Raw genomic sequence first — 16,938 nt, forward strand, 5'->3', positions numbered from 1 at the left:
GCAGTTCAGTCTGAAGATCTATATTTGGGATTCAACAGTGGCATTCAAATATCATTTGAATGCATGTGACAGAGTGGGAGTATCTACGGTGAGAGTATAGATGAAAAAGACAAAATTTCTCAGGATTGAGTCCTGGTATGACAATTAGAGCAGAGAAAGAAAATCCAACAAACATACTGAGGAGTGACCAGTGAAGTGAGGAAAACAGGAGAAGGTTGTATCACAGAAATAAACAGAATAAAATGTTTCCAGGAGGGTATGGCCAACTGTTTAATGCAACTGGGTGGCTGACGAAGACAACTGATCACAAGATATGGAAACAGGGAGATTATTGCTGATCTTGACAAGAGAAGATTTTGATAAGAGAAGATTCTGAAGTGATGGGTATGCCTATGTCCAAACTCATCAAGATGTATACATTAAATGTGTACGGTTTTTGTATATCAATTAGATGTCAACTAAGACAAAGAGAAAAAAATGCTAAAAAGGAAAGAATAGAAGAAGCAAACACATTGACCTAGGCAACTATTGTTGCTATAAACAGGAGCAATGAATCAGTAACTCAAGAAGGACAATGCGGTCAGGGGTATTTTTCTTTTTGATTGACACTGATAGGGAGGAGAGATTGATTATCCAAGAGAGGGAACAACTGTAGGAGAAACTCCTTGAATAGACAAAAAGTGATGGGATCTAGTGTCTGTGAGCAGGAGTTGGCTCTAACCTAAAGTAGATACACTTCAAATTTACAACAGAAAGATTGATAGATAATATAAACGCCAGTGAAAAAATGTTTATAAATGTTGTAGTGGGAGGCAAAGCTAGTTTTTGATCAACTGTTTCTATGTTCTTATTGAAATATGAAATGATGACCAAGCCAAAATGGGGAGTGGGAATGGTGTTGGTAGTTTGGAAATTTGAAGACAGAAGAGTAAGGATGAAATAATTAATGAAATATTTAATATTTAATAATTAATGAAATAATTTCTTACTTCTGTAAGAAAATTTACTTACAGGGTTGATGTAGTATAATTTCCTTGCACTGTTGAGTATCCCTTTTGGTATGTGTGCTGATGAATTTTAAATAAAACCATTCAGCAAGGTTGTGTCTTTTTTAGCCATATTTAGGTGCTCAGGTGTAGACATGGAATAGGCAGATGGTTGGGTTTAACTAGCATTAATGTCAGGAAAACATAAGAGAGTTAAGGAATTTGCAAGAAGCAATTAAGAGGTAGACTATGAAATCTAAGCTGGGCTAAGAAGGAAACAAGAGGGAAGATGGAAGGAAAAAATAGGAAGGTTAATGGATTTGAAATTTCGATGAGGTTGAAGAAGGGCTGCGGTAGAGGTAGTAGAATATATGAGTTTGTATGATAAGATGAGGTAGCAGAGACGGATGTTTGACATCCACATTTAGAGGTATTAGAAACATCTGTGATAACAAGGTCAGAAGTGTGACCCTGGACATGTGTGGGTTACAGGAAACATTAGTGGAAGGGGAGAGTTTGAGAAATCGTGAGGGCATGGTATCAGATGTATCATCCACATACAAGTGAAAATCCTCAAACTTCGGGAGAGGTATAGAGACACAGAGGCTCATAAAATGGGGGCTAAAATCATCAGTGGAATAGAGAGACAGGGAACTTGTAAAGTTTGATATTTATCTCATTGATTTATATGATTTTTCAGTTTTTTGAAGTGTATTTTATTACAAGAATGCTATAAAACAAAAATCAAAATATAAGACACAAACCTCTCATAATCCCATCACTTTGTCAGAGGATGGTGAATTTTGACAAAGCCCTATAGCTGTTTCTGGTCTGCTGATCTCTGGCCTGGCCAGGTGTTCCATTTATTTTGCTTACTCATTCTTCATGGAAATGTTGCAGGGCTTTATGTCACCAAGAGTGTCTGCCCCTTAACCTGGCAGCCAGCTGAAGCAAGTCCTCAAATAAACAGAGCTTCTCTTTGTGCTCCTTTGACCTCCCTAGTCCAATGCACTGATCTCTCCTACGTGGTTAAAATCTGGGACAAGAACTATTAATAATGGTTGTAATATAGGGCAGCAATCCTTCATTTTATAAAACATGTCTCATTATAGGTTCCCTAGCTCAGATCGTCTCTCATTATTTCCACAGAGTTGATTGTCTGGTTACATTTGATTGCTCTCTTTAATCCATCCAGATCTTCCTTCAGTCTCAGTCATATTTACAAAGTATTTGGCAAGTCCGTTCTCTCCATTCCTGTGACTAACAAGTTGTTATTCCATTGTGTAAGTAGTGTTATTGCCACAGTTGTCTTGAACATCTGCTGATTGTTTCTGGACAGGGAATTATGGGGAGAGCGGAATGGACGCTTTCAAAGAGCTGGCTGCCCAGGAAGGCCTCTGCATCGCCCATTCTGACAAAATCTACAGCAACGCTGGGGAGAAGAGCTTTGACCGACTCTTGCGCAAACTCCGAGAGAGGCTTCCCAAGGCCAGAGTGGTGGTCTGCTTCTGCGAAGGCATGACAGTGCGAGGTCTCCTGAGCGCCATGCGGCGCCTTGGCGTCGTGGGCGAGTTCTCACTCATTGGAAGGTAAGTTTCTCTCTCTCTCTCACACACACACACACATGCACACACGCACTTTGAAACACATATGCTCGCTTTCACAAAACTAGACTTGCTAACTCCAAAGTGGGAGAGATGTGCAGTGCTGAGCTGAACATTAGTTCTGGATCTCACTGATAATGTGAATATTGGCATCTTCCTGCTAAACAGCAGCAGAACAAGGCTCAGGAGGGAGGGCTGGTTAAGCCCAGGAGTTTGAGGTTACAGTGAGCTATGATTGGTGCCACTGCATTCTAGCCTTGGTGACAGAGTGAGACCTTAACTATAAAAAAAAAAAATGGAAAGAAAGGAAAACAAGAGCAGAGCAGCATATAACAAGATATTGATACTTTTTCAGAAGAAAAAAAGATGGAAAGCTGTTTGGCAGAATATGTCTTGATCTGGAGAATTATTCGTTTCACTTGCTTTCTCCACACCTAAGCTGATGCTTATGTCTTCCTACCTCCTAAACATGAGCATCTTATTGAGATATCAGTGGATAAAGGACAGCAGTGAAAATGGAAAATATGTTTTAATATTTGAAATTTACAGAGTTGGCTAAAGACAAGTGAAGATATGCAACGGAACTGTGGAATTTTATAATATATCGTCTTGTCACATTTATGAGATAGCTAATTTTGATGCTTTCTGCATGTGATTTCTGGAGTTGCTGGTGGTGGCTCCCAAAATTTCTGTTCTCTTTCTAAATCATGCGTACTTGTTTGGCAATAGATGGTCATCATCACTGGATTTTTCACAGGGCTTTTGACCTAACAGATATCTTGTTTAATTTGCCAGCTTCTAATATTGCTTAAATAACCTGCTGAATTTTCCCCAGGAACCTACTGAGTTTACCTGATCTTTACTGATCTTCAACCCTATCACACTCATCTTCCGAATCTCTTTGTCTCTTCCCATCTCTTCTTCTGGGCACACTACAATCATATCACACCCATTAAAGAGCCTCAACCACTGATTTTCTGCTCTTGGAAGCTGGGTAGTACTGGTGTGGACATGCTCACTGGACCTTTCCCTTTTGTCCTTGTGTTTATAATAATGACTGCAATTCTAGTAACACTAACTTTGCCATCACCTGGAATTAGAGGTATAAGACACTTCAGGGACTTTTTAAAAGAAAATAGGATAGAAATACAAATAAATGAATAAAGAAACATAGATACTCTCCAAGCATGAGGAGGTGTGGAGTCAAGGTCAAATTGTAATTCATGATTAAGATAATTATTAAATGTGGGCAAAATTGGCATACTGGCACACAGAGTCAACTTGGCGTCTTCAACATGGTGCAGTTTTTGGAAGCCATTAAAATGTTCATAAGAAAGCAGGTCTTCTAAGGAGTGTTTAAATAAGAAATGTTATTTCTTTTAGGAGTGAAAAGAAGGTAAGCAGTATTGTTGAAATGTTACATGGAGTAATATATGCACCAGGACAGAGGGTGTCCAGACATTCAGTCCTTTCCATTGCTTCTGTAACATCACTGCTTTTAGGAAGGTTGCTTGTTTTTAAAAAATTCTCATATTTATAATTTACAAAACAATAATAGTCTGTTTTGCAGAATTTATTCTTTTTATAATATCCTCAAAAAAGGCTATCTATCTGGGTTCTGGAGATATTGAAAAGATGTGGGAAACCTGTGAGCTTCGGGGCATATAGACTACCTAATTATGAAACATAATTACACAAAATTGTGTGGTGTGTAATTGGAATGTGAAAAATGTATCCTGTCACCATTATGAGCTGGACAAAAATGATAATGGCAACTTAAGTCTTTCTAGCTCTTTTATTTTACCTCCTAATAATGCAATTGAACTCATACAAGTATTTCTGAGAGTCTCACATGTGTTTGTTTATATGCTTGTCTATGAAGAGGTCAGCTACATGTGATGTCTACCTCTTTTATTCCTCTTATCTGCCCCACCTCTGCTGGATTCCACTGACATATCCAAGGGAACTATTGTCGCAATGAACACCTGAGCTTCTGAGGACACTGCTTCCTGTGCTAATAGTTACGGTCACTGATGCATGGAATCATTGAGATGACAAAGCTATACCATACTCTTTGCCAAGTGAAGGAAAGTGTCTCTCTATTCTTCTGGGCTACTTTCCACGAGTGTCTATCAAAATGGTGTTGGCTTTTAATCTCGAGTCTTAGAGAATTTTAATGAAAGCAGCCTTTAAAGTTTTTTTGTTCACAATTTTCTCTTCCTTCCCTGACATCCAGGTATGAGTTTATAAGGAGCTGAGCTAGGGACAGAGCCAAATAGTGAGACGATGCCATCCTTATAATTAGCCTTCCCTTCAGGTGGCTGATTCCCTCTCTTTATTGGGGATGGATTCTGTCCTAAATGCTGCTCTGTCACTCATGTCAATGGACATGTGGTGGGCTTGGTTCCCTCATTTCAGCAGACATGTCCAGAATGGCTACAGTTTAACCTCAAGCTGCAACTTCTAGATACATTAGTAATGCTGTCAAATATATCTCCCTCCCTTTCTAAGGGATTTTATCTACCAAATGTTGAAGTTTTTTGAGATCAGAAGCCATTGTTTGGTTTCTTTCATAACACATGGTATGATTCTGGCTACTGCCAGATTCACAAGAGGGCATTGTGTAGGTGGTCATGAAGTTCTTTTCATATAGTAAATCATGCTGTAGATAGCAGCAGGAGAGATTTGGTTAAAAAAATTAGGACTTTTTAATTGAAGACCTACATGCCCTCATCTCCATGTCTGTTACTTTCTCTCACACTTCACATGCAATGTGTCTGGAACACTTCTTGGCACTACCATCAAAACATATTCAGATGTGGACAACTTGTCACCACTTCCTCTACTATCATCCTGGTCCAAGCCACGATCATTTTCTCTTGGCTTATTGTGATAACCTCAGAATTGGACCTCTTGGCCATCTAGTCTTAACATAGAAGGCAAAATGATCTAAAAAATTAAGTCAAGTAATGTCACTCATCACCTTACATGCCTAATGCCTTAAAATGACCCCCTATTTCTTTCATAACAAAGTCATTACAAAGGCCTTCAAAGCTCCATATTTCACCGCTTGGAATGAGTTGCTTAGAATGGAATAATGAACTATACTGATAGAAAAATAGACTTTTAAAAAAGGAAGTTCTCATAGAAAATAAAAATATTATATATTGAAAAAATGTGGCAATGAAAAAACAAAACAAAACAAAACATGGACTAAGAGTTCTAGCTGTGCCATGAAGCAATTGTGTGATCTTATTTACTTGGTAGCTTTTTGTCTTGGAGCCTATTTTTTTCTATAAAAATAAAATATTTGGCTCCATGTCATCTTTAAACATTTTTCCAGTCCTAGAATTTATAATATACTAAGACAATATGACTAATCTAAGATCAATAGGGATGTATTTATAGATTTATCTAATATTATTCATGAATTTGGGCTGATCAATTTTCTCACCAGCCACTTTGTTAAAACCAGAATTCATAGAATAAGCTGGTCAGTATTAGGATAAATCTGTTGTTATGGAATATAGCCAGCAGACCCAGGGGAGAATCAAACCTTTGACTTTGAATAAATTGGCATAGTATTCTCACCAGCAAATTAACTAATCACAATCAAGTTAATCATTGTGCAAAAGAATAATTTCTTCTTGTCTCCATGAAAGCTTTATTTGAGATGCTTCTCAGAATTATGCTCACTATAATAATAATTGTAATAATGATTGTGATGCTGATGATGCACCTGCGTCTGATAATACCTGTTTAGGACTTACTATATATAAGCACTGTTCTAAGAACTTTGCACATAACTCATTTAATTGTCACAACAATGTGACAAGATAGGTACTAATATTATTCCCCTTTCAATGTATAGAGTACAGTAACTTGTCAAAAAGTGCTGCAGTGCCAGTGCTGGGATTTGAACTTAGGGACTGCAACATCAGAATCTGTGCTATTAATTAGTAAGTTTGTGGGGTAATGGAAAAACAAAACAAAACATGAGATAAGAGTTCTAGCTTTGCCATGATTGTTTTGTTTAAGAGATATTGGCATTAATCTTAGTTTGCTTTTAACTTGCTCTCTCTTTCAGAGATTTATTTCACTGTTTAGAGTCACCTTCTTTGGGAAAATCAGCTAAAGTATCTCCCATGAGAAAATTATTTTACATTTCTAGTTATTCTTTATTTCTTTGCGTTCTTTTATTTCATGCTTAGTTTTAAATATTTCCTATGATAATTCATTAAAGGATAACTCATTTAACCTCCTTTCCAGCTCATTTCTTTATGAAATGAGACTTTACAATATCATTCTCTTTGCACACCAGGCTTTATCTTTAGAACTATATTTATGTAGAAGTCAGCTTGGAATGAGTGCTATTTCTCTAAAATTCTAAGTTATGATTATTAAAAGTCTGATAGTAAACTGATGGATCTGTTCTAATTCTTAATTTTTTTTATCTGAAGAAAGTAAAACTGAGAATAATTTATGTGTATGAGCACAAAAAATAGCTACCATTTATTGAGGGTTTGTTAGGTACTAGGCTATTAATATATGTTGTCTCTAGTTCCAACAACAACCCTGAAAGGTTGACTTGAAAAGCAGAGAAGTTCAATAATCACTCCAAATTCCTAAGTTTAATAAGTGGTGGAGTCAATATTCAAACTTACTACTGAACCATATTATCATATACATATATAGGTATTGAATTGTAACCTCCTCAACTGTAGGAACCAAGTTTTATACAGTTGTTTATTTTCCTTCATGCTTAGTATAGTGTTTTGGTATGATAACTTTTTAATAACTACATCAAAAAGCTTGGTAGCTAGTAGAGAGAGCATGTAGCCTCATTATGTGACCCCTGATTTCCCTTTGATAGTCTAGAATCAGTAAATTTTACCTGGTTTGGTAAGGGTTGATGCTCTTCAATCAGCCTGTATCTCCACAATTCATCTGTAAAATTGGAACAACAACCCATTTGGGTTGTCTTATTTGTCTAATCACAAAATGCCTGCTTGCCTGGTGAGTCATCACTGGGTCTCACTAGTAGGTCCCTTGAGGGTACCTTAGCTCCCCTAAAGACACACTGTTCTTTCGGGGTGAGTGAGAGCCTCCTGACTTTAGTCCTTTGCCTAGTGTTGGCATTATCCTGAGCCTCCACCCTGGTTTCCTCATCTTGGGAAGCCTTTACTGTAAGTTCACATTCTGCCTTGTTAGGAGTCTTTGACTAGACATGCTAGGTGTACCATATTTATTTATATATTTGCTAGCCCTTTTTACTGGATTATGACTACATCTTATTTTTTTTTACAGTTCTTGCATTTCAATTGCTTGTCCCTTACTAGTGTGTGCTGTTTTATCTATTGTTTCTCGCAACTCTGTGATCTTCTCACTCATTAGGCCAACTTTCTATCACTCCTCACTGCAGAGAAACACCACCCCCAGCCCTTTAGCTAAAACTTGATCCAAGAAAATTTTAATCTCATGCTTTTTTGGTTGAAACACAACAAACACATCAAACACACATGTAAAAAATGGTTGAAATGGAGCAATTGCTTTATTTGGAAAGAAGACTACAGTTTCATTTAAAAGCAAATAAAATACTTGGTTTTTACTGTGTAACTTTTGGGGTCTTTTTCTTTCAGAACACACATTTGGTAAAGTGACCTCTATATCCTTGAAATATAAGATTATATACCATGGTGTTATGTTTCATATACTTTTTAAAAATAAAAGTTATTTTAGCTTTCATGTTTCCACTATGGAAAAAAAAATGGGGAAAAATCTAAAGTTTGCAGCATTCAGGAAAAATTGCAAAAATTTTATCTTAAAAAGAACGTGGACTTTCACTGAAGTGTGACATCTCCAAAAATGGATTATAATCAGAAGGCCAGCAAGGCAGATAAGCATTTTCTGATGCATAATGGTCATGACTTACAGATACATGACTTGGCCTTTTCTCAGCTCCCAAGGGCAGGAAATGATTACAAACCTGCAGACAGGCTATACCTTTCTTAAAACACTCCTGCTCTACAGGCAGATTAATGAGAACTTTGTGGAAAATTACACTGCTAGAAAAAGACTGAGAAATATTGCTTGGGAAGGAGAAGGAATTTTGTTTAGAATACTCTGGAGAATAAATATAATTTGTAAAATATCAACAGGTATCATGAGTATAGATCTCTGACACAGAATTGCTCAGGATTTCCGTAACAACTGAGGTGGTTGATTTACCTTAAAGTTGGTAATTTTAAACCCTTCCTATATTCTAAGACCTATAGTCTCATGTTTCAGATACCGGACATCTGAAATATGAAAGATTCCACTTTCATGGTCTTTACCTGCCTTTAGGGTATTAACACGTTGAGGAAAAGGATTTCTGGTGCTGTCTGCATCTGTATGGCACTACCCAATTTGAATAGATGGAGAAGGATATCATTATGATTCAGCTCATTTTGTCTTTGATGCTGATCAGAGACAATATGGAATTTATCTTAATATGTTCTTGTAGCACTTGTGGCAGTTCCTACCTGGGTTTAAATCAGAATCAGCAGACACACTTAAAAATAGATTCTCTGATCTCACCTTAGACCATCAATACAATTTCTTGGTCAGGACTTTGGATCTTATTTCTTTTTTTATTTTCCCCCTCTGATGAATTAGCTTTCAGAATCACTACCTTATGATGCCTAGATCAGGGATTTGCACTCATGTGACATTCATTATGAATGAACTGCTTATAGGGCATATTTGAAAGGGAAGACAAAGTGAAAGTTTAACTCTATTGTCCATTATTCTACCATTTCAGCTCTGTTTTTTTCTTTCGTGAAATTTACTTGCTTTCAAGATTTTTGTCTTAAACTACAGATACGTTTGAGATTAGTAAATAGTAGTAGGAGTAGTAAAAAATAATTTGCAGTTCTCTTTATTTCCTGTGTTGGTGTCTTCTCCTGCTGCCCAAATTGGCCTACTGACCTGCCCTCTGAAAACATAGTCATGTTCCAGTTTTCTGACTAATCAAATTGCAAAGTACGAGCATTTAAACATAACTCAAGGTTATGAGTCTAGAGTTGCCTGGGGCCTACCAATGAACTATCTCTTGCTAATTACCAGAATGGGGTCTGATGACTGAACTGTTCCTCAAGTTAGACCCTCTCCATAACCACTTATCTGTCTACATCATAAAACTGGGGAGGTTTTAAAACCTTTAGCTTTTGGGCTCCACCTTCTTCAGATTCCAGTTTAATATGCTGGGGAAGGGACTTAGGAATTTATATGTGCTCTTCAAATTAGCATTATTAAATTTACCAATTTTATGTGTTTATTTGATGCATTTTGATAACTATACAGTGACATAAGCACCAAAGCAATCATGATGTGGAACACTTGCACAATGTTTCTTAGTACTGCTTTGCAGTCTCTCCTCCGCAACCCCTGGAAACAGGCAACCACGGTATTACACTTTGGCTTTTTCTAGAATTTCATATAGAAGGAATCATACAGAATGTAGTCTCTTGTGTCTGATTTCTTTCAATTGACAAAATACTTTTGAGATTCCTTCATGCTGTTGGGCATATTACTAATTTCCTCTTTATTGTTGAGTAGTATTCCATGGCATAGATATATCTCAACTTGCTTATCCATTTACCTATTGATGGACATTTGGATTGTTTCTAGTTTGTAACTATTTTGAATAATCCTGCTGTGAACATTCTTGTACAAGTCTTTGTGTGGACATGTATTTTCAATTCTCTTTAGGAACTATCTAGAGGTGAGATTATGGGTCATAAGTGTATGTTTAACCTTGTCAATTACTGTATAAGAAATTGACTATTTTCCAAAGTGGCTGTATAATTTTGCAGTTCCACCAGCAGTGTATGAGAGTTCTAATTCCTCCACATCTTCACCAAAATAGTATTGTCAGTCTTTTTACTTTTAGCTATTCCAGTGGGTGTATCGTGGCATCTCTTTGTGGTTTTAATTTGCATTTTCCTAATGACTAATAATGTTGAGCATTTCAATGTACTTATCTAACATTTTAATATCTTTTTTGGTGAAATATCCTACACATCTATGTCCATTTGGATTTTCAGGTTGTTTATCTTCTCATTATTTATAACTTCTGGACACAAGTGATTTATCATATATGTGTATAATAAATATTTTCTCTCTATATATATCTGAAATTTTTATTCTGCTGAGTGTCTTTGGAAGATGAAACATTTTGAATTTTAACAGTGCAGTTATCAATTTCTTCTTTTATGGTTTATACTCTTTGTGTTCTATCAAAAATATTTTACCTCCTCCAAGGTCACAAACATTTTTCTAAAAGTTTTGTACTTTTTTCTCTCATATTAGATATATGACTCATTTGGACCTAATTTTTGTATATGTTGTGACATAAGGTGAATGTTCTTTTTATATAAGAATATCCCAGTCGTTTGAGAATATTTTACTGAAAGAAATATTATTTCTTCACTAAATTAACTTGTCATTTTGTTAAAAATAATGTAATATATGTGTGTGTATATTCTTATTTTAGATTAATTGAATTTTTAGCATTCCATTTTATCTCTATTTTTGGCTTACTAGCTATGACAATTATTTTATGAATAGTTGATCTAGGGTTTAAAATATACTTCTTTACTTTGTTATTGCCCATGTCCCAAGAATATTATACTGCATGACATATGATATAAGAAGTTTATGGTAGTAAATTTCTATTTCTCCCTGACTTTTGATTCTATTGTTAACATATATTTTATTTCTATATCTATTCTTAAACCCAAAATACATTGTTATTTTTGCTTAGTGACTTATCTTTCAAGAAATAAAAAATAAGAAAAATTAGCTTCTATATTAACCAATATAAAAACTATTTATGACCTTCTTCATTCCTTTGTATTAATCCATATTTTCATCTGGATTATTTTTTTTCTGCCTAAAGAATTTCGTTTAACATCACTTGTGGGGTTTATCTACTGAGACAAATTTTCTTCTACTTTTTGTTTTGCCTGCAAATGTTTTAATTTTGTCTTAATGAAAAAAAAAATCCATAGTATAGAATTCTAGGTTGATAGTTGACTTTTACTCTCAATACTCTAGAGATACTACTTAATTATACTTTGACTTGCATAGCTTCTGATGAGAAATCTGCTGTACTTATTTTTACCTTTGTTTCTCTAATATGTATTATCACTGAATGCTCTTAAGCATGTTTCCTTATCACTAGTATTGAGTCATTTTATTATGATAAGCCTTGATGTAGTTTTTAAATATTTATGGGACTTGGGGCTTATTGAACGTTTTAGATAAGAGTGATCAAATTTGGAAAAATGGTCATTATTTCTTCAAATATTATTTCTGGTTTGCTGTTATATTCTTTCTAGCTGAGATTCCATTTATATGTATTTGACTTCTAGACATTTTTGCATAGAAAATTTATCTATTTATTTATTTTCCACTTTTTTCTCTTTTTCATTTTCAACAGTTTCTATTGCTATAACTTTGAGTACACTGATCTTTTGTTTTGCAACATCTAATCTGCTGTTAATCCCATCATGTAACTTTAAAATTTCAGATATTGTATTTTTCATCTTTAGAAGTTATACCTGAGTATTTTGTTTACTTTCTGCTTCTTTTCTTAACATGGTCATTCTTCTGGGATATATAAAAACATATTTAGAGTAGTTGTTTTAATGTCCTTCTCTGTCTTGCCAGGCAGGCTTTCCACTGCAGTTTATGGGGTATGTGTAGTTCTCAGTGTTGTGTAAGTTCCAGGATTTGTTTGTTCTATGTTTTCCAGTAAGTCTTTCTCCCGCCTTAGATATTTTCTTCTCAGATATGTGTACATCAGAACTTAGCTAAAGACTGGAGGGAATCCCTCCAAAGATTTGTTTTTCAACCCACTTTTCTCCTTTTCAGTACTCTGTCCCAGTAAGTCTGCCTGCTTCAACCTTCCCAAACTCTGATTCCTGTTTTCTTATTTTTTGCTGAATTTCCCCCTCCCTGTTCTGCAGCTTAGAGACTACCACCAGACAGTAACATGGGCAATTTGGTTCATCTCTTTGATTTTAATTTTCTGGAGAATTATAGTCCTATATTGACATTTTTACAATGTCTGATAACAGTTGGTTCATATATTTTATTTCGTGTTCTAGTTGTTGAAGGCAGGAGGCTACCATTTCACATTCCTACTAGCAATGTGTGAAGCTTCCACATACTAACCAAGGCTTGTTATCATTATTGTCCTTTTTATATAGCTGTCTTAGTGAGCATAAAATGATATCTCATGTGGTTTTGATTTGTCTTTCTCTAATGTTTGTTTATCTGAGGATATCTTTATTTCACCTTTAATTATGAAAAATATTTTTGCTGGATATAAGATTCTTGGCTAGCAAATTTTTTTTCCCTCCAGCATGTTGAATATGTCATTCAACTGTCTTTTGGCCTCTTTTGTTTTTCATAAGGGATTACTTCTGTATATTATTGTGGTTTTCTTTTTATATGATCAGTGGTTTTCCACTTGCTGTTTTCAAGATTTTTTCTTTATTCCAATATAAGCATTTTTACTATGCTGAGCCTTAATCTTCTTGTGTTTATATTACTTAGAGTTCATTCTTGCATGTGTAGATAAAGATTTTTCAGCAAATTTGGAAAGTTTTCAACCATTATTGCTTTAAATATTTTTTCTTCTCCTTTATCTTTCTCCACTTTTTCTGGTACTCTTTTTATATGTACGTTGGTACACTCACTTAAAGGTATCTCACATTTCTCTGAGGCTCCGTTCATTTTTGTTTTTATTGTTGTTCTATTTTCTGTCTGTTCTTTGGGTTTTGTAAACGTTATTGATTCACTTAGCATTTCTTCTGCCAGTTCAAACCTACAGTTGAGCCCTTCTAGTAAACTGTTCATTTTGTTTATCTTTTCAACTCCAGAATTAATTTTGGTTCTTGTTTTTTTAATAACTTCTGCCTTTTAATTGATAGTCTCTGTTTAATTAGACACTGTCATTATATCCTTTTTTTACTTCTTTAAGAATAGTTTTCTTAGTTCTTTGAATATATTTATAATAGATACTTTTAAGACTTTGTTATAGCTGACATCTGGTCCATCTCACAGGCAGTTTTTTGTTGCCTGCTTTTTTTTTTTTTTTGCATGTATGTGAGTCACACTTTTTTTTTTAAATATCTCATTTTTTTTTTGGTTAAAAACTGGAAATTTTGTTAATATGTTGTAACAATTCCAGATACTAATTTTATTCCTCTTCTCTGGGGCTTGATTTTGTTATTGTTTATATTTTTTATCTTGGGTAGATTATTTTATTGAAGTCTGTTTTTTGCAGTGTGAAATCACTTGAAATAATCTTTTTTGAATTTGTGCTATGTACTAGGGGCATTTTATATATGAGAAAACCATGGCTCACAGAGGTTTGATGACCTATCCAGAGCCACTTACCTAGTCACTACAGCAAAGATATTCAAATAAAAATTTGTCTAGCTTAAGAGTACTCTCCTGTGTAAATAGGGTACCATGATGAAGGTTGCAGAGGAAGTGTGCATTCATTTTCTATTTTCTACTATAATAAATTACAAGGTTAATGACTTAAAAATACAAAATTTTAATATTGAGTTCTGGGCCCTCGCCTGCCAAAAGCCACCTGGCGTGGCAACTGCACACGACTCTGCATCCTACAGTGTAGATCCTCTGCATGTGTCTTTGGGAGATGAGCTCACTGAAATGGCCATGTCTAGTCAAGGACACTTTGAGGGAAAACTTTGCAGAATTTGCTCAAAATCAGCCATGGGGGAATAAGCTGTTTGGACAGGAATCTGGATCTCTGGCTAAAAAGTGTCCCGTGGCAACCCAGCTGTTAATTGGAAGCTTCACTGGATGGTGCATGGGTTTCATATTCCAAAAGGTTGAAAATTGGCTACAACAGCAGTGGGTGGTGAATTTTTTCTTCTCTGGCTTGCAAGTCGTACTGAGTACATCAAAGATGACTGGCAACAACTAGAGGAGGACATGAAAAAAGCCAAAGAACAGCTGAAGATCCATAAGAGCAATCAGATACCTACTGATGTCAACAGCAAAGCTGAGGAGGTGGTGTCATTTGTGTAGAAGAATGTTCTAATGACTGGGGGAATTTTCAGAGGTCTTCTGCTTGGCATGACATCATAAAGAGAATGACCTTATTTCTATTGTTCTTGTTTTTTTTCCAGCCACCAGCCTCTATACTCCATCATAGGGCATAGAGCCCTGCCTCTTCTTTTCCCATGCCTTACTCCCTGCTGTGGCAAACCCAAATGGCTTCTAGAAGCATCTGTTGGTATAAGTTAATATGGTCCTACCATGAGCTTGATGGTGGCAGAAGAGACCATAGATATTACTTCTCCTTCCAGTCACTATTAAAGATATGCTTTGCTCAGAAAAAAAAAAAAAGCTCTGGATGCCAGAAGTTTGCAATGAGTGTTACTGGGCTAAAATTAAGATATTGGCATGCCTTTTCTGCATTCCTTGGATTGTAGAAATATGCTACATTCCTTGGATCACAGCCTTCCTCCTCTATTTTCAAGCCAGTAGCATTGGGCTGAGTCTTCCTCACACTGTCATCTCCCTTGTTCTCTCTTCTGTTTTCCTCTGCTACTGTTAATAATCATTGTGTTTACATTGGGCACGCCTGGGTAACTCAGGACATTCTTCCTAATTTCAGACCAGGTGAATAGAAGCCTTTATTTTATCTACCACCTTAATTTCTCTTTGCCTAATGTATTCACTGGTTCCAGAGATTTAGGCATGGACATCTTTGACTGGCTATTATTTTGAGTGGAAGGTCAAAGAGAGGATAGGTGTTATATTCTGTGGAAAAAGCAGTATCTAGGAAATATTTGGTAAAGGAGTGAGGGAGCCTTAAGAGATTGGTAGATTGAGGGAAGAACTTAATAGACAGTAAGAATCTTAAAGCTATATGAGGTAAGGGATAGCCAAGAAAGGTCTTAGCACAGTGATATTCAATGTGGGGTTGGGATGAGGGCACTATATTTCCACAAGGCAACATATGAGTCTTGGAGGGTAGGTTAGTGGTTTGAAATTAAAACAGTATTTTTTTATAGTCCTAGAATTTGTTTTTGTCATATTTAATGTTATTTAAATTAAAAAAATTGAAAAATATATAACGCTTTATACTTTTCACAGAAAGAGGTTTTGGAAGAGTAGAGAAACACTAACTGATAAGTTGATCAGGGAGATAGGATCATAAATAAATACATTAGGCTGGATTTTGAAAAGAGAGGTGATGTTTCTTCCTCTGACCCAGGAGAGTGAGCGAATGAATGGCTGGGTAAAAGTTTGGATGGACTTTGGTAATAAATGGATTCAGAAGCAGGTGTGCTGCAGTATGCAAGTTCTTTGACTAGAAAACTCTTGATTTCGGCCTGACGCAGTGACTCATGCCTGTAATCCCAGCACTTTGGGAGGCCAAGTGGGCGAATCACCTGAGGTCAGGAGTTCAAGACCAGCCTGACCAACATGGAGAAACCCCATCTCTACTAAAAATAAAAAAATTAGCTGGGCATAGTGGTGCATGACTGTAATCCTAGCTACTCAGGAGGCTGAGGCAGGAGAATCGCTTGAACCTGAGAGGCAGAGGTTGCAGTGAGCCGAGATTGTGCCATTCCACTCAGCCTGGGCAATAAGAGTGAAACTGTCTCAAAAAAAAAAAAAAAAAAAAAAAAAAAGAAAAAGAAAGAAAGAAAGAAAAGAAAAAAAGAAACTCTTGATTCTTCCAGTCCTATCATATGCCATCCCTTTTTGTGAATAAACTAATTTTGATGAATAGTAAAATGATTAAGAGCCACTGCCTTAATCATTCTAGACAGTAAAAATAAACAACTTCTGTCATGGATGGATGATTCCGGAGTTTTATCTAAATGCTGTGGAATGGTTGAAAATTGCACAGAATATTTTTTTTTTCCTGAGGTTTTTTTTTTTTTTAGACAGAGTCTCGCCCTGTTGCCCAGGCTGGAGTGCAATGGCGCGATCTTGGCTGACTGCAATCTCCACCTCCTGGGTTCAACTGATTCTCCTGCCTCAGCCTGCCAAGTAGCTGGGATTACAGGCACCCACCACTACGCCTGGCTAATTTTTTGTATATTTAGCAGAGATGGGGTTTCACTATGTTGGCCAGACTGGTCTCAAACTCCTGACCTTGTGATCCACCCGCCTCTGCTTCCCAAAGTGCTGGGATTACAGGTGTGAGCCACCACACCTGGCTCTTCCCTGAGGTTCTTACTCAGAGTTGTAGTTTCAGTTATGTCTATGTCAGGTGTGTTCACATATTTGGAAGAAGATGAATC

General features: G+C 36.0%; 1 protein-coding gene and 1 pseudogene across 5 annotated transcripts in view; both read left to right on the top strand.

Annotated features, from left to right (window-relative positions):
• The window catches only part of GRM1 (glutamate metabotropic receptor 1), a 410,692-nt gene that overhangs the window by 132,763 nt on the left and 260,991 nt on the right, over positions 1 to 16,938 (top strand). For all 5 annotated transcript variants that reach the window (XM_003255843.2, XM_030809805.1, XM_030809807.1 and 2 more), the window contains one exon: positions 2,326 to 2,575. In XM_003255843.2, the coding sequence (XP_003255891.1) occupies positions 2,326 to 2,575 (250 nt within the window). The remainder of the gene's footprint in view (positions 1 to 2,325; positions 2,576 to 16,938) is intronic.
• LOC115834464 lies at positions 13,123 to 16,053 on the top strand (annotated as a pseudogene).

Source organism: Nomascus leucogenys, chromosome 3, assembly GCF_006542625.1.
Source record: "Nomascus leucogenys isolate Asia chromosome 3, Asia_NLE_v1, whole genome shotgun sequence".
In the NCBI taxonomy this organism is placed as follows: domain Eukaryota; kingdom Metazoa; phylum Chordata; class Mammalia; order Primates; family Hylobatidae; genus Nomascus; species Nomascus leucogenys.